This window comes from Siphateles boraxobius, unplaced genomic scaffold (genome assembly GCF_051911475.1).
Source record: "Siphateles boraxobius isolate OS27281-9 unplaced genomic scaffold, OSU_SipBor_1 56, whole genome shotgun sequence".
In the NCBI taxonomy this organism is placed as follows: domain Eukaryota; kingdom Metazoa; phylum Chordata; class Actinopteri; order Cypriniformes; family Leuciscidae; genus Siphateles; species Siphateles boraxobius.
In genome coordinates, this window is record NW_027509182.1 from 7287832 (window position 1) to 7303517 (window position 15686).

Sequence of the window (15686 nt, forward strand, 5' to 3'; positions counted from 1 at the left end):
AATCTATGTACGGTATACTGTCCTTGTCCAGAAAGGCAATAAAGACATCATCAAAGTAGTCCACGTGACCTCAGGGGGTTAGTTAGAATTTTTTGAAGCATCGAAAATACATTTTGTTCCAAAAATAACAAAAACGATGACTTTATTCAGCATTGTATTCTCTTCCGGTTCTGTTGGGGATCCGCGTTCACGAGTCCGCAGTGACGCTGCTGACGTAAGACGCTGCTGACGTGTATCTGGTGCGTCCGTGTATTCGGGTTCAAATAAATATGTCTGGTTAAAAAAAAATGCAAGTCTTCCCCTGTGTCGAAATCCTTAGACATGTTTGCAAATATTGTTTTGTTTACAGCGTGCGTCTCCCTCAGACTGTAAACGAAGCTCGGGCGCACCAGACACACGTCAGCTCGTCTTACGTCAGCGGACTCGTGAACGCGGATTGACAACAGAACCGGAAGACAATACAATGCTGAATAAAGTCGTCGTTTTTGTTATTTTTGGAACAAAATGTATTTTCGATGCTTCAAAAAATTCTAACTAACCCCCTGAGGTCACGTGGACTACTTTGATGATGTCTTTATTGCCTTTCTGGACAAGGACAGTATACCGTACATAGATTTTTCAATGGAGGGACAAAAAACTCTCGGACTGAATCTAAAATATCTTAAACTGTATTCTGAAGATGAACGGAGGTCTTACGGCAGGGGTCTCCAACACGTCGCTCGCGAGCTACCAGTAGCTCGTGGCCTGATTGGAGGTAGCTCACCAAGGGGGCGTTCACATATCGCATCTTTTGTGCGCTCAAGTTCGTTATTTCAAATGTAGGAAGCTCACAATTGAAGCGACGCACTCATTTTTTCCATGCGCATTAAGATGAAAAATCCATTAGCTAGTAAAACTTCTTTGTCATTGTGGAGAGCGCAGTGCATGGTTGCATAGGAATGACAGACGCCACGGGAAAATCGGACCGAATTTTACTATTAATAATGAAAGATAAGCTAATGTGCATTGTGAACGTCAGTAATTTATCTTTTTTGACTCATTCTTTTTATAAAAATGATTTAAAGGCTGAAATATGCGAGCTTTTTATAAATCTTTTTTTGTCAAAACTTTATTTGTACTTGTAGGCTACATGTTAGTATAACATGTCGCAAGACACTCCTTTAAAATCTGACCATTATTTTTAATGTTGTTATTTTGTTTATGTAAACAAAAAGTGCAAATGAATTCTAATTATATTTGTTATTTGCTGGTTTTCGACATAAACCTTGGTGAATGGATTTTATTGTGTAGTATTAGTACTTTTTGAACAGGATTCTGTGATAACTGATCATTTTGGTCACTATAATCATGAAATGAAATTTTCAGGCCATTTCATCTCTAGTTAAGATGCACTATAAAATCAACTATAATTATGTGTTTTTATAGTATAATATGCAAAGTACAATTTTCTTTAAAAAAAAAATCTCTGATTCTGTTCTTTTCTCTGACATTTAAGGGTGACATATATAGGCCTAAAAAAACTCTTTTAGGTCTAAAACAGTTTAGATAGTTGTTAATATGAGAGTTATGAGACATTATTTAAGAGATTTAAGTATTGTATTAGCCTCCATGAGTAGCTCTCGGCCACTATATTTTTTAAAAAGTAGCTCTCAAATGAAAAAAGGTTGGAGACCCCTGTCTTACGGGCTTGGAGCGACATGAGGGTGAGTCATTAATGACATTAATTTTCATTTTTGGGTGAACTAACCCTTTAAGGCATCCAACAACACATTTTTCCATTAAAAATTGACTGTAGTCAAATGTATCTCTTAAAATCTTTGATCACCAAAATTACATTTAAAAGTTTGTTTTTTTTCCTTTGAAAATAACTTTGTCATGCCTTAAAATAGCTTGAATGTAACTCTATACCCTTGCCTCATTTATACGCAGATCGAAATATCTGATCCACTTGGCACTTGCTCAACGGCAGGTGGAAATGCTGGTTTAATTCAGCCATATTAAGAGAGGATTAAGAGGAAGAGCAATGGTGTTGACTTATGCTTTAAGACAAACCATGTGCAAATTCATATTAAAAACACCACATAGGCATGTGTATAAACATTAAAAAACCTTTTTTCACCACAGGGGGTCTTTAAAAGTTAGTTCTCTTTAAAATTTTCTATGACTACTTGTTCAGGGTTCTCGAAGTCAAGGAAATATATCTACAGTGCATTATATAATATAAATGAAAACATTTAATCTGCTAGTTATTGCTAATTTAAATTAAAATTACCAATAACGTTCTTTTGAATCCGTTATTTAGCAATGGGTTTGAATTTTATGTTTTTAAAGGATTATTTTATACATTATTTTTTTCTCGCAGTAATCACAAATGCAATATAAGGTAGTGGAAATTCATTACACAGAACTTGAAAAAACATGATACTTAACATCTTAGTCATCATGAAATTAAATATTGTAGTATGTATTATAAATGACTTGGCAAATGCATTTAAAAATTATGCAAACTGATCTGAATCATTAAAATAATGATGACCCTTCCTCATGCAGCGACATCACTTCTCTTCTCTGATGATACTTGTTACTCAGACGTGTTACCACCAATAACATCCAATCAATTCCCCATGGACAAAAGCAAGTCCCGCCACAGTGGCCCCACATTTTTACTTGTTCAAATCTCATTTCACTCTGTCATAATAACTCCACTTCCATTTCATGCCAACATGCCCAAAAAAGTGCTTTAATCTAAATATACAGTTTGTTCCTTATAATTTTCAGTCTAGTTTCCTTTGGTTTTCTTGGAAAAAAACATGGCTTTAAAACTGATACAGAAACAGCACTGATAATGTGGCTTTAGTTTGAACATGGTGTCGGCCTCAGGTAATGATGAAATGCCAAAACATTTTGAGGAAACCTCCAAAATGTCAAGTAGCCAACATAAGATTAAATAGCTCTTGCACCATTTAGGTGTCAGACTTACATCTATTTTTGAAGTCCACACTGTAAACAGCAGAGGAGGTGTCTTGTTTCTGTTACCTTAAACACACCCTTGACTTGCTTGATGCAGTGTGACATGAAGACTCCTCAGTGAGGACCCTTGAGTCCAAAGTTTATGCAGAAATAATGAAACCTTGCGTGCTGAAGTCACTGAGATGTGCAAGAGAAAATTGCCTGGATCTTCAAAGACAGTCTCATATGATGGATTTGACCAGCGCCACCATGTGGTCAACGCCACAGGCAACATCCTTCACGTACCCTGGCACCGTCACCTAAAACAAATGACAAACATAAGGATAAAGAAAATGGATTACATCTAACATCTACTGGGTATAGTGTTGTCAATTTAACATTCATTTATAACAATTAATTAAAAATAGGATATATATATATTTGTGTGTGGTTGACTGATTCATTTGGTCGAAAAAATTATTGGAAGCCCTAGTTTGCGAAACCAAATCCACACATTTCCATGTTAAAAGAAAAAAAGCTGCATTGTTGGCTTCTTACCCTCCATGGAAAATACTGGTCATCATATTTCCCAATGCCGAGACATCCTCTCACATTCTTACCCCAAACAAACAGCTCACCTCGATCTGAAAACAATATTCATTTAGGATATAACTCAGCCCTCTATTTACATGGATGCTGGCCAGGAAACAGGCTGGATTTAATACCAACATGGTTATGCAAGCACTATTAGCAGGTGTTTTCAGGAGAACGTTTGTTCGTATCCTGAATGAGAGCATATTTAAAATGTCTAAAATCTCATAACTACACAATACTTGATATCTTGAGAGAATTTATGTGCAAAGATAATGTTCAGCTTGAAGTTTTTACCTGTGACTGCTGCAAAGTGATTGAGTCCACAGCGGATGGACGAGACCTTCACACTGGGGTTGAACTCTGACCTCCCAAAAAATGTGGCTGGCACTCTTTCTGGGACAGCAGACTCTGAAAGTTTTGGGCCTTTTCCCAGAATCCCAAAACCCCAAACAAACACCTCTCCTTCCTCTACAGAGATTAAATTATTTCATTCATTACATAAGCCAAAATTACAAAGCAACATCAATTTGTACTTTTACACAATAGTTGTATGGCAGGAAGAATTCAACAATTATACATTGACATTAAAACCCATTGAGCATTCTGAATTATGAAAGTGATTAACCATGTAACCACCATGTCTTTGAAATATGCAAATAAAATATTAAGGTAGTTTAATTATAGGGTTCTTGGTAAAGCATGGAAGTATATTCACAAAAATAAATATTTCAAAGTATTGCAATATCTTACCTCATGATACTGTATAATTGGTCACAAATATATATATATTGATATGTCTTACTTAAATATTTAGAGCTGGGATTCCCAAACTTTTTAGAAAGTCAAATCCATTTGAAAATATTGAGAATATTGAGAATTGTATTTAGAATATTGGTAATAAAATATTAGAATAATTCAGAATATTGATAAAAATTCTGTAAATATTTAGAATATTGATGAATATGGAGAATTGTATTTAGAATATTGGTAATAAAATATTAGAATAATTCAGAATATTGATAAAAATTCTGTAAATATTTAGAATATTGATGAATATGAACAATCCCAATTGGGGAAAACCTATGTCTATGACAAGGCAAAACCTGGCATGGACTAGTGTCATGACCCTCATATCAATAAATAATATTGTATTACCACAATACGTGCATGTACGTGGTTCTTAATGTATTTGGTCTTGGTGGACTAAATCTGCTATGCTGTTGCTGCAGAGCAAATATGGTCTTCTATATGCCATTACATACACAGACACACTGCTGTGCGCATGTGAGATATTAGTCATAGTCTTTTGACTAAAATGCCATTTAGTTTTAGTCGACGAAATACAGGTAGATTTTAGTCGACTAAAATCTAATGGGTTTAGTTAAATTGTAATGCATTCATTTAGAATTTGTCTAAAATTTCCAAACCCATTATATACTCCCAGAGAAAACATCTAGTAACCTGTTAATATGAATGATTGTAAAGTTTGAACATGCAATAGACACAGATTTAACTACTGTGAAATAAAAAATAAATCTTAAAATGAAATAAAACCACTTCTCCTAAAGTATCTCCTTTAAGAGCAGTGATCCTTTTTCTGTTGTTGTTTTATTAATATTAAAGGGATAGTTCACCCAAAAATGAAAATTCTGTCAGTATTTACTCACCCTCATGTTGTTCCAACCCTGTAAGACCTTCGTTCATCTTCGCAACACAAATTAAGATATTTTTGATGAAATCTGAGAGCTGGATCACTCCTCCATACTAGTCCATAGGCTTCTAAGGGATCGAAACTTGCCAGCTCTTAAAAGTTATTACAGACATCGTTAAAATAGTCCAAGTGACTACAGTGGCTCTATCTTAAGTTTATCAAGCGACGAGAATACTTTTTGTGCGCAAAAAAACCCAAAAATAACGACTTCATTTCAACTATTCATTTCCTTCTCTGTGGGCCTCGAGTCAGGTCACTAGTGTAATAGCGTACGCTTCTGCTGTTGTACGTCACACACATCACACACATGACCAGCGTCGGCCAATAGTGAGCCTACGTGTGACGTAGCTCTACGCTATTACACAGCGTTAACTGACTAGAGGCCCACAGAGAAGGAAATGTATAGTTGAAATAAAGTCGTTATTTTTGTTTCTTTTTGCGCACAAAAAGTGTTCTCGTCGTTTGATAAACTTAAGATTGAGCCACTGTAATCACTCGGACTATTTTAACGATGTCTTTAATAACTTTTCGGGGCTGGCAAGTTTCAATCCCTTAGAAGCCTATGGAGGAGTGATCCAGCTCTCAGATTTCATCAAAAATATCTTAATTCGTGTTCTGAAGATGAACGAAGGTCTTACGGGGTTGGAACAACATGAGGGTGAGTAAATACTGACAGAATTTTCATTTTTGGGTGAATATCCCTTAAAAGGGGAACTCGGCAACTCTAGCCATTTCTTCGCTGATTTTCACTTTTGTTGTCGCATGTTTGTTCAAAGAGCTCCCCCTACAGCTGTGAGGCGTATATTTCACAACAATGTCGTAAGAAAACTCACTTCCTGCACCCTCCTCCCCCTTTCTACCGCTGCTCATGTGCATTTGTTATTATCGGAGCCGGCCAACTTTATCGAGTGGAGCTATGTCTACCGAGGTGGGTAATACATCATACACATTGAGGGCGGCGTGTGTGTTTATGTCGAATTGCCATAAAACAGTTTGTGTTTCGCGCTCGTTCTCGCTTCTCACGAGACTTCCTATTTCCAACTTACCGGAACGTTAGTCCTCATGTTGCAAGGTTGGTTTTCCGCCTGGGAACGCTGGGGGGAGCAGGGAAAGTCACCATTCTCACCAGAACAGGTTATTAAACAATCCAAATGATTTCTTAACGGTTTTATTAAGTTGAAATAGTTGCCGAATGCCCCTTTAAAGAAAATCCCGAGCTCCCCACTGGTATTTACGACATTGTGGTGGCGTTCAAGTGCATTTAACTCGTAATTACGATCTATACGAGATGACTTGAACGCAACATATCCATATGTCTGCTCTTCTCTTTATCCCAGACGTTTACAATTTAATTAAATTTTGATTAAATTTTGAAAAGTATATTTTGTTTTATGAGTCATGCATCAAGCGCATGCCAACTCATGTCATATCCCTCAGGGTAGAACAGCTCATTACAGTTCAAATGTGCACATCTACCACAGACACAGGACATCAGTTCTGACTGGATCTCTTCCCAAATCGTCCCTACCGAACATTTTCGTCTAGTTTTTATTCGTTGAAGAAAATGTCAATAGATTTTCGTCTTAGTTTTTGTCATTCAAGACTGGTTTTTATCTAGTTTAGATAAAGTTTATCTAACTTTATTTAGTTCTCATCTCGTTTTCGCCTGTGAAAAAATGTCGTTGACGAAAATAATGACAAATTATTCGTCAACTAAATGAACACTGGAATATACATATAAATCCTGTAGCAGATCTAGGCAGGTGGAGGAGCTTCAGAGGAACTCTGATAGCACGCTGCAGGACTAGCTTACAGCGAACACTGAACCAGACTGTATGAATGTTAAGCAAGCAATCTCATTGGCTGCAGAATCAGAAGAAGCTTGTGGTTATAGCGAGGCAGCTTGCAGATCTAGAGTTTCTTGACTGAACTAGATATAAACGTAATGTAAATGATTACAAAGTATGGTACTAAATAATTGCCATATTTTTGTACTATTAATATTGTACTTCAAAAAACACAATGGTACTACTTTCTTTTTTTTTGGTGCAAGTGTAATGAATTGTTCCAGGAAACTCTAGGATGTTTTGCCTCAATAAGACTGTAATCTTACCGTTCAGTACAGCCACCTGTGTTCCTCCACATGCCGCCTGTCTGACTCGACCCAGACCCCTCAGGGGCAGCAGTCGTGGCGAGCTAATCTGGAAACCAGGCTTTACAAATGAGCTCCACAGCCCGGTACTGTTGTTTTTACACATACTTTTATGTACATATCAGGTTAATTCAATAACAGTGAATGGTCACTTCATCATTTCTCGTATTTGCCAGTTGTTGTGTGTGTGTTGACCTCTTTACCTGTGTGGCCTCAGTGACAGAGGCCAGCTGCAGGTACTCAGAGTTTCCCCAACCAAAAACCTGCCCATCTGTGGACACGGCCAAACTACAGTCTCCATATGTGGCCACCTGTTGAACTTTGACCCCAGCTAGATCTCCTCCGACGGGCACCGGACAGGAGGTCTTGTTGTGATGGCCCAGACCTTAAAATACATTCCAGAGACATTAATTGTGAGGGAAGGCTCACATGTTCTCAGCTATGAGTCACCTAGTGTTGTCTGGATACATTTTTTTTAGAAAACGCCTTTAGGCAGGTTTAATAATGGAGTGGAACAAAAAGAGGGACTGAAATAAAAGAGACGGTCAGAGATAATGACAGACGGATGGTGAAACAAACCTGTTTGTCCATCAGCCCCCCACCCACAGGCATACACCGTTTCTGTTTCTGTTAGAAACAAACTGTGATCCTGCCCACAAGCCACCTACAGGACGAGAGGAGCAGGACAGATGGAGTGAATCTCACAAAGACAGGTCCAGGCCATATCTCAACTCAGATTTAAAGGAAAATAATAGATCATATTTTGCTTAAATGAAGGTTATAATGGTGAATGTATATTAAGTAGATTAACCATTTGATACTGTTCGTGTGTCGGTCAAATATGGCTGAAATTTCAATTAAATGCTTGAACTATAATCAGTTTGATTAAAAAATATATAGTTTTTTTAGGTGATTTTATGGTACAAAATAATATTTATGCAGTATTTATGATCCTTTATTCACTTTTTGAGCTTGGATCTGAAAATTAAATTTCCAATTTAAATATTTTTAAGTTGTAAAATAAATACATTTAGAATGATTTAGTGCACAGACTAAAGTATGGTCTCTTTTTAAAGAAGACACTTAAAGTTGAAAGTAAAAAAAAAATAATAACTGAACTTGAAAAGTTATACAATTTTACATTTATTATGGAAAAAAATGAACAAAAATACCATTTACAATTTTTATATCAAATACAAATTTTCCAAAAAGTATTTTACTCTAAAGCTGAGAGAAAAATCAAAGCCATAAATTGAAACAAGCTGTGTTCCGAATTTAAAGTTGGTATCTCAAAGAATGAGCTTTCATTAAGAATTTGTTTGTGCGCAGTACCAAACATTTCTAATAGATGAAATTCGTCTCCCATTCATTTCCAATGTGGTTATTTTTAACTCGGAACGATACAAGATTATTTTTTCAGGACTATATAACCTTTTTGAATCTTTTTGAAGTGTGTGTGTGTGTGTGTTTTCACACAGCAAACGCCAAGTTTCGTACCATTATGAAGAAGTAAAAAATATATATATATTTTAAAAAAAACGTAAAATCTTTCGGTCAAAAATGAATGAACAGCACCAGAGGGTTTATAGGAACTATTATTACTACTAAAAATGTTGTGACTTGTAAACAATATATTATGCATCACATGATTTCAATCACATATGAAGAACCAACATAGTTTACTAATAAAGTAAAGTGTCATCACATACCTGGGTGACTCGACTGTCAAAACCCTCGATCTTGTGAACAAGATGACTGCCACTGCAGGGAATATAGGAAAGCCATTAGACAGAAATCCTATTCTTAAACAAAATTTCAGAAGGAAAAAAAGCAGCTTAACCCATATGCTCAGCAATATGTGGATATTAGCAAAGGAAACAAGAGTATATATATGTATACTAGAACATAATGTTCTCTGCTTGGATGAAAATGGTTTGTGTTTGAGTTGATAATATTGCCTCTGATGTTGCTGAACATTATTATAAATCCCCATTATACTGAGTAATCATTTCACTCTAAGCAAATCACAAAATATAGCATATCAAAGTTATACACAGTGGATAATTCAAGGCTACTATGATCCAGGGAAAGCAATTGTTCATAATGTGAAGTAGTTTCCTTTGGTGCAGAATATTGGACATATGTTGCTGAAGGACAAACCTGTACACTTCATCCTCCACAATCTTCCTCCCACACTGCCCATAAGCATTGTTACCCATGCTGAAAACTAATGAGAGAGACATGAAGTACTCATCACACATCAGCACAATGATTTAGTTTAATTTGAAATAGAAATGATTGCAGTTTAAGGCATCTAAACGCTTGGACAGGAATATTTCCTCTAATTCGTCTACTGTATATGGAATCTGAACACCTGTAACTACATCTTTACTACTTGAGTGAAGACCCAAGGACACTAAAAAATGTGCTCTATAAATGTTAATAAATCTTCACACTAAGGGCCATTTACTAACAACTTGGATCAGCACTCTTTTGATGTAAAAAAAAACTACTGACAAGATTTACTAAAGACACGCAGTGAAAAATTAGCGCTGAAAAGAGGTGGACAGGCTTATTTTTGCAGCTGACATTATTGCCTATGCATTTGTAGGAGTTTCCCTTTCAGACGCAAAATGTATGGGAGGAGAGAATTATATAGAATAAGACGTGCATAAACTATGATGGAAACACATTTACCGAATAAATTCCTCAACGTGCACTCCTTGGCAAAAGCCAAAAATGGCAAAATATTTAGAGTTTTTTTAATGGTCTTTGACATTTTAATCACAAATCACTGTTCAGGAAATTAGCAAGAATTGCACAAATACTGCAGATAACTTAGCATGAAATAGCCAAGCCTTCCAACTTACAGACGGCTTTCTCCAGTAAGAAAAGTTAGTGTTGCTCCACTCAATGTTAAAGGGATAGTTCACCCAAAAATGAAAATTCTGTCAGTATTTACTCATTTTACATATTACCCTCATGTTGTTCCAACCCTGTAAGACCTTCGTTCATCTTCGGAACACGAATTAAGATATTTTTGATTAAATCTGAGAGCTGGATCACTCCTCCATAGGCTTCTAAGGGATTGAACTTGCCGGCCTCGAAAAGTTATTAAAGACATCGTTAAAATAGTCCAAGTGACTACAGTGGCTCAAAAGTTTATCAAGCGACGAGAATACTTTTTGTGCGCAAAAACAAACAAAAATAACGACTTTATTTCAACTATTCATTTCCTTCTCTGTGGGCCTCTAGTCAGTTAACGCAGTGTGATTGCGTAGAGCTACGTCACACGTAGGCTCACTATTGGCCGACGCTGGTCATGTGTGTGATGTGTGTGACGTACAACAGCAGAAGCGTACGCTATTACACTAGTGACCTGACTCGAGGCCCACAGAGAAGGAAATGAATAGTTGAAATAAAGTCGTTATTTTAGGGGTTTTTAGCGCACAAAAAGTATTCTCGTCGCTTGATAAACTTAAGATTGAGCCACTGTAGTCACTTGGACTATTTTAACGATGTCTTTAATGACTTTTCGGGGCTGGCAAGTTTCAATCCCTCAAGAAGCCTATGGACTAGTATGGAGGAGTGATCCAGCTCTCAGATTTCATCAAAAATATCTTAATTCGTGTTCCGAAGATAAACGAAGGTCTTACGGGGTTGGAACAACATGAGGGTGAGTCAATACTGACAGAATTTTCATTTTTGGGTGAACTATCCCTTTAATGGCTTCAAAATGTTCATGAGTAGTTGAAAAATGTCTCCCAGTTCAGTTCCAGTTTAATGTGAGCCCAAAAAAGACCAAATATTCACTATAGGGTTAAAATATGGACTCTGACCAGGCCAAAACATGAACCTGATGGACCTGTTCTCAACCCACTTCTTGGTTGTCTTGCTGAAAAATAACACCAGATCATTTACATTTATGCATTTAGCTGACGCTTTTATCCAAAGCGACTTACAATTGCTATATTTCAGAGGTCGCACGCCTCTGGAGCAACTAGGGGTTAAGTGTCTTGCTCAGGGACACAGTGGTGTCTCACAGTGGATTCGAACCCGGGTCTCTCACACCAGAGGCATGTATCTTATCCACTGCGCCATCACCACCCCCCAGATCATTTCTCTTTAGATAACAACTGTTCATTTGTGGGAAGCAAGCCATTCTGCAATTTTCCAAAGCATGAAATGACTTTTTACAGTGAAGCAGCTCACCACTAAAGGCTCCCAACAATGACACTCTTCCTCCACGCTTCACTGCGCTAGAGACGCATTTATTTTCATATATCTCATCAGATTTTTGAAGACACTGCTCTGGAGCATCACCATGCAACTCGTGTTTCATTGTGATCACACAACTTCCATATTCAGCCAAAAACGTCATTCTGTCTTTGATGTTTTTCTGAAACAGCAAAGGCTTTTTAAGTAGTGCATTTGGTTAAATTTAGCAAATTTCCTGACCAATAATTTGTGGTTAAGACTATTAAAAGCCTTTTTTTTTGCCCAGGAGTGTACAACAAAATAAAACACTGAATTTTGATTGGACAGCTGGGCTAAAAAGCAGATCAGTTTACTCACAGAGCATCTCAAAAGTTGGTTTGGTCATTCTGAAATGCCTGAGCTAAAGTCATCAAAATGATTTGGTATAATGACCTTCCAGAACCGTTTCACATAATTGTGTTCCTGAACACCAGACATCCGAACGCGAGACAACATGACAGCATTTATTGTGTTTCGTCTGCCTGATCTGAGGTGCAAGACATTTATGATGAACAATAAAAGAGCCACAGTTGCAGACACTTTCCTTTCTATTACAGATCTAATACACTAACTTCCCAGGAAGAGATGATTTTGTTGTCTTGAACAAACGGTTCTTTATTCTGCACTGTTTTATCCAATATTCAGTGTTGCGCATAAGTTAATTTGGCAACATTGGATGGAAACATGGGTAAGGTTTGCTCACCTCCCTCAGAGTCTGTGAGCACCAGAGAATGAGCACGTCCACATGAGACCTGCAGCACTCGTGTCTCCTGAGGCTTCAGCAGCGGGAGAGACACTGGAGACGCTTCCAGGACATACTCATAACTTTTATCTACAAACACAAGAAAAAAGCAGTTGATTTAGGAAGGATTAAGTTCTTGAACGCTGTAATGGTCCCAGTAGATTGGAAACTTATTCAATCAAAGAAGAACAGAATGGATCATCAACATCAGCCAGAACATGAATCTTCCCAGGAAGTGCTGATGAACACTTTCACTACCCTCGAAACATCAGACCAGAACTCAAAAAACACTTTTTAATGTAACAAACCTACTTCCCTAAAAAAAAAGTACAGTGGCACAACAGTATTTATTGAAGTACCCTGTGATATACAGTGTATTCTGCTCCTTCTGGTATAACTGGAACTTGCTTGTATGGGTAGTTTTTACCAAGAGCATATGAGTTACTAATAGGAATGCAATGGGATTGTGGGGTTTCTTACTTCGGTCATGTTGAGTACGTTGAAAGCCCAGCTGGGAATCTTTGTTAAGGCCCATGCCCCACAGTTTGGTCAGATCTCTGGTATTACAGGCCAGTAAGGTGAAGCCATATCCACAGGCTGCTGAGGAAATCTACCAAAAAAAAACACACACACAACATACACTGCAATTCAAAAGAGTTGTTTTTTGAAAGAAATGAATACTTTTATTCAGCAAGGGCACATTAAATGGATCAAAAGTGACTGTAAAGATACAAAATATGTCTATTTCAAATAAATGCTACTCTATTAAACTTTCTATTCATCAAAGAATCCTGAAAAAAAAGGATCACTGTTTCCACAAAAAAATATGGAGCGGCACAACTGTTTTCAACATTGATGATGATGATAATAAATGTTTCTTGAGCACTAAATCAGCCTATTAAAATGATTTCTGAAGGATCATGTGACACTGAGTAATGATGATGAAAATAGCTTTGCATCACATGAATAAATTACAATTTTAAAATATGTTAAAATAGTAAAATCACGTCAATGAGTGAATCTCTGAACTGGTGCGAGTGAGTGGAGGCGGGGCTAATTTGCATATTCATAGAACCACATACTAAATTAGGCAAGGGTGTAGAGTTACATTCAAGCTATTTTATGGCAGGTTTTTTTTTCCTAGGAAAAAAACGTTTAAATGTGTATTTTGGTGATCAAAGGTGACTTTTAAGGGATAAAATCATTGACTACCGGTGGTCTTAGTAATATTATATTACTAAGTTAAATTAGTAATATTTCACAATATAACTTTTTTAATCAAATAAATACAGCTTTGGTGAGCATAAGAGACTTCTTTCAATACATAAAAAAAAAAAACTTTAAATGTTTATGGAATAAAGATCTAAAGATTCCACAGTCTGGTATTGATGGGAATACTGTCTGGAATAATTTGATGTTAGCTTCCAATCCAAATCATCTAAATATTCATCTTAACTTCGTTCATCGATTATATTGTACCCCTCGGAAACTTTTTCAGGTTTAGAGGTCTTCTTCACCAAACTGTCAATGGTGCTCTCAACAGCCAGTTGTGGTTTGGTCTTGTGAATGGGGTTTATAACTTTTGGGAAGCTATTTGTCTGGGTTATTAAATATACATTTTCTTAAGGTGTGTTATTGAATGATAGCTCAACCTTGCATTTAACTGTTAAAGACAAATGAATATGGCTTGCAGGACTTGCAGCAGCAAAGAAGATGATCTCTAAGCGATGGAAGAATGGCCAGGTCTTATCTTTAAAACAGAGGTATATGGAGTTCTTGGACATTGGATTTATGGAACTATCAGTGGCTCAATGTAATGGTGCAAAAGAAGAAACTGTCAATATGTGGCTGACCATACTTGATGGAATTAAGTTGTATTTTTGAGGGTTACGTATTATTATTAATAATAATAACATTATTACTATTATATTTATTTATTTAAAAGACTGTTTGGAATACATATGTTGTATGTCAGGGTTCTGGATGGGGACGATTTATGTTTATGGCTGTTGTCTATGTATGTAAATTCATTTGAATTTACAATGAATGAAAATGTAATAATAATAAACTTTAGAAGATTAGTGTAAAAAATAGAAAACCCATTCCAAATATTTTTGGCAATTTTTGTTAAAGCTAGGGTAGGACATAACCTTCTGTTCAGTATCCAGACGGTACGGTGTGAGTTGGTACTTTCTGGGCTTTTTCCTGCCACTGTCTGGCACTACAAAGCTTGGGATCCCTAGAGCTCCCGTGTAGCTGAAGCCCCACACGAACACCTTCTCTTGGGGCTTCCTGTGTTGACCCACATACTGGAACACAGGGGTGTCATCTTGCTGCTCCCGCTTCCTCTGGGTGCCAATGGGTCGTGTAGCATACGCACGGAGACCCAGGTGAAAACCACGACGGCCACAGGAGCGCATGTTGACTAAAGCCATTATGACAGTCACCTGCAAAAAATACAAAATAAATTCTGATATACTAATACTGAATATTAGGGAAATGAATCGAACAGTAACAAATGGTGTGCTTTTCGGACAAGAATCAGTGCAATTCTATATTCTATGAAGTACCTTAAAACAGACTGTATGTAATAAATATGGTAATCACATAACAAAAAGTAAAACTACAATGATTTTCTGGACATGGCACCATAGTATTCTTGGAGGTAACATGGTGTGCCTTGTAAATACCATGGTACATGAGTTTCACTACTACGATATATTAACACTGTATTAGCATATCACACCAGAGTATTTTTGTACTCTATTTTGTTTTGAGGTGAACTCGTTATAATTACTCACCGCTCAAAGATCGGAAAATCCTCTATAATTTCAATTGGTCAATTTGATGTTGTCAACATCTGTAAACAACGAAATAAAAAATAAACGGTAATATAATTTGAATTAAGTCCACTCTGTGTGTTATGCCTTTCTGACATGTTTTCTATGGAGGCGGCCATGACAGTCTCCCCGTGCACCGTGCACCGTGACGTATGACGCATGACGTACGTACATACAAGCTAGTTAAAATAACCTGTAGGTGACGGACGTTTCCAATGTAGTGCAAAAGTACATTGTCATGCCATTGTTTTACTGATTCCAAATTACATAACAATAACTGTAGTTGGTAATTTAATCTAGCTTATTTGTTTTAGGTAATGTATTCTGGCTACTTTTTTGATTAGACCTAACTTGTTTATCATTGATTTAAATAATCTATATATACATATAAAGAGAAGAAAAATATATTCCATTCTTTGTTTTCAACAACATGCAGTGCAT

General features: G+C 36.7%; 1 protein-coding gene across 1 annotated transcript; it reads right to left on the reverse strand.

Annotated features, from left to right (window-relative positions):
• Positions 1-2724: 2724 nt before the first annotated feature.
• rcc1l (RCC1 like) lies at positions 2725-15402 on the reverse strand. Its single transcript, XM_077206569.1, has 12 exons — positions 15207-15402; positions 14556-14852; positions 12886-13015; positions 12367-12495; positions 9567-9633; positions 9116-9167; positions 7986-8070; positions 7610-7791; positions 7368-7455; positions 3838-4011; positions 3508-3593; positions 2725-3269 (listed from the first exon to the last, which is right to left on the reverse strand). The coding sequence occupies exons 2-12, from the start codon at positions 14838-14840 to the stop codon at positions 3192-3194; spliced, it is 1356 nt and encodes a 451-aa protein (XP_077062684.1). The 5' UTR covers positions 14841-14852; positions 15207-15402; the 3' UTR covers positions 2725-3191.
• Between the last annotated feature and the right edge of the window lie 284 nt (positions 15403-15686).

Coding starts and splice junctions, on each gene's coding strand:
- rcc1l (XM_077206569.1), bottom strand. CDS start 14,840: ATGGCTTTAGTCAACATGCGCTCCTGTGGCCGTCGTGGTTTTCACCTG. Junction 8,071..9,115: donor TTGACAGTCGAGTCACCCAG/GTATGTGATGAC, acceptor CTCGTCCTGTAG/GTGGCTTGTGGGCAGGATCA. Junction 3,594..3,837: donor TCACTTTGCAGCAGTCACAG/GTAAAAACTTCA, acceptor TATTGTTTTCAG/ATCGAGGTGAGCTGTTTGTT.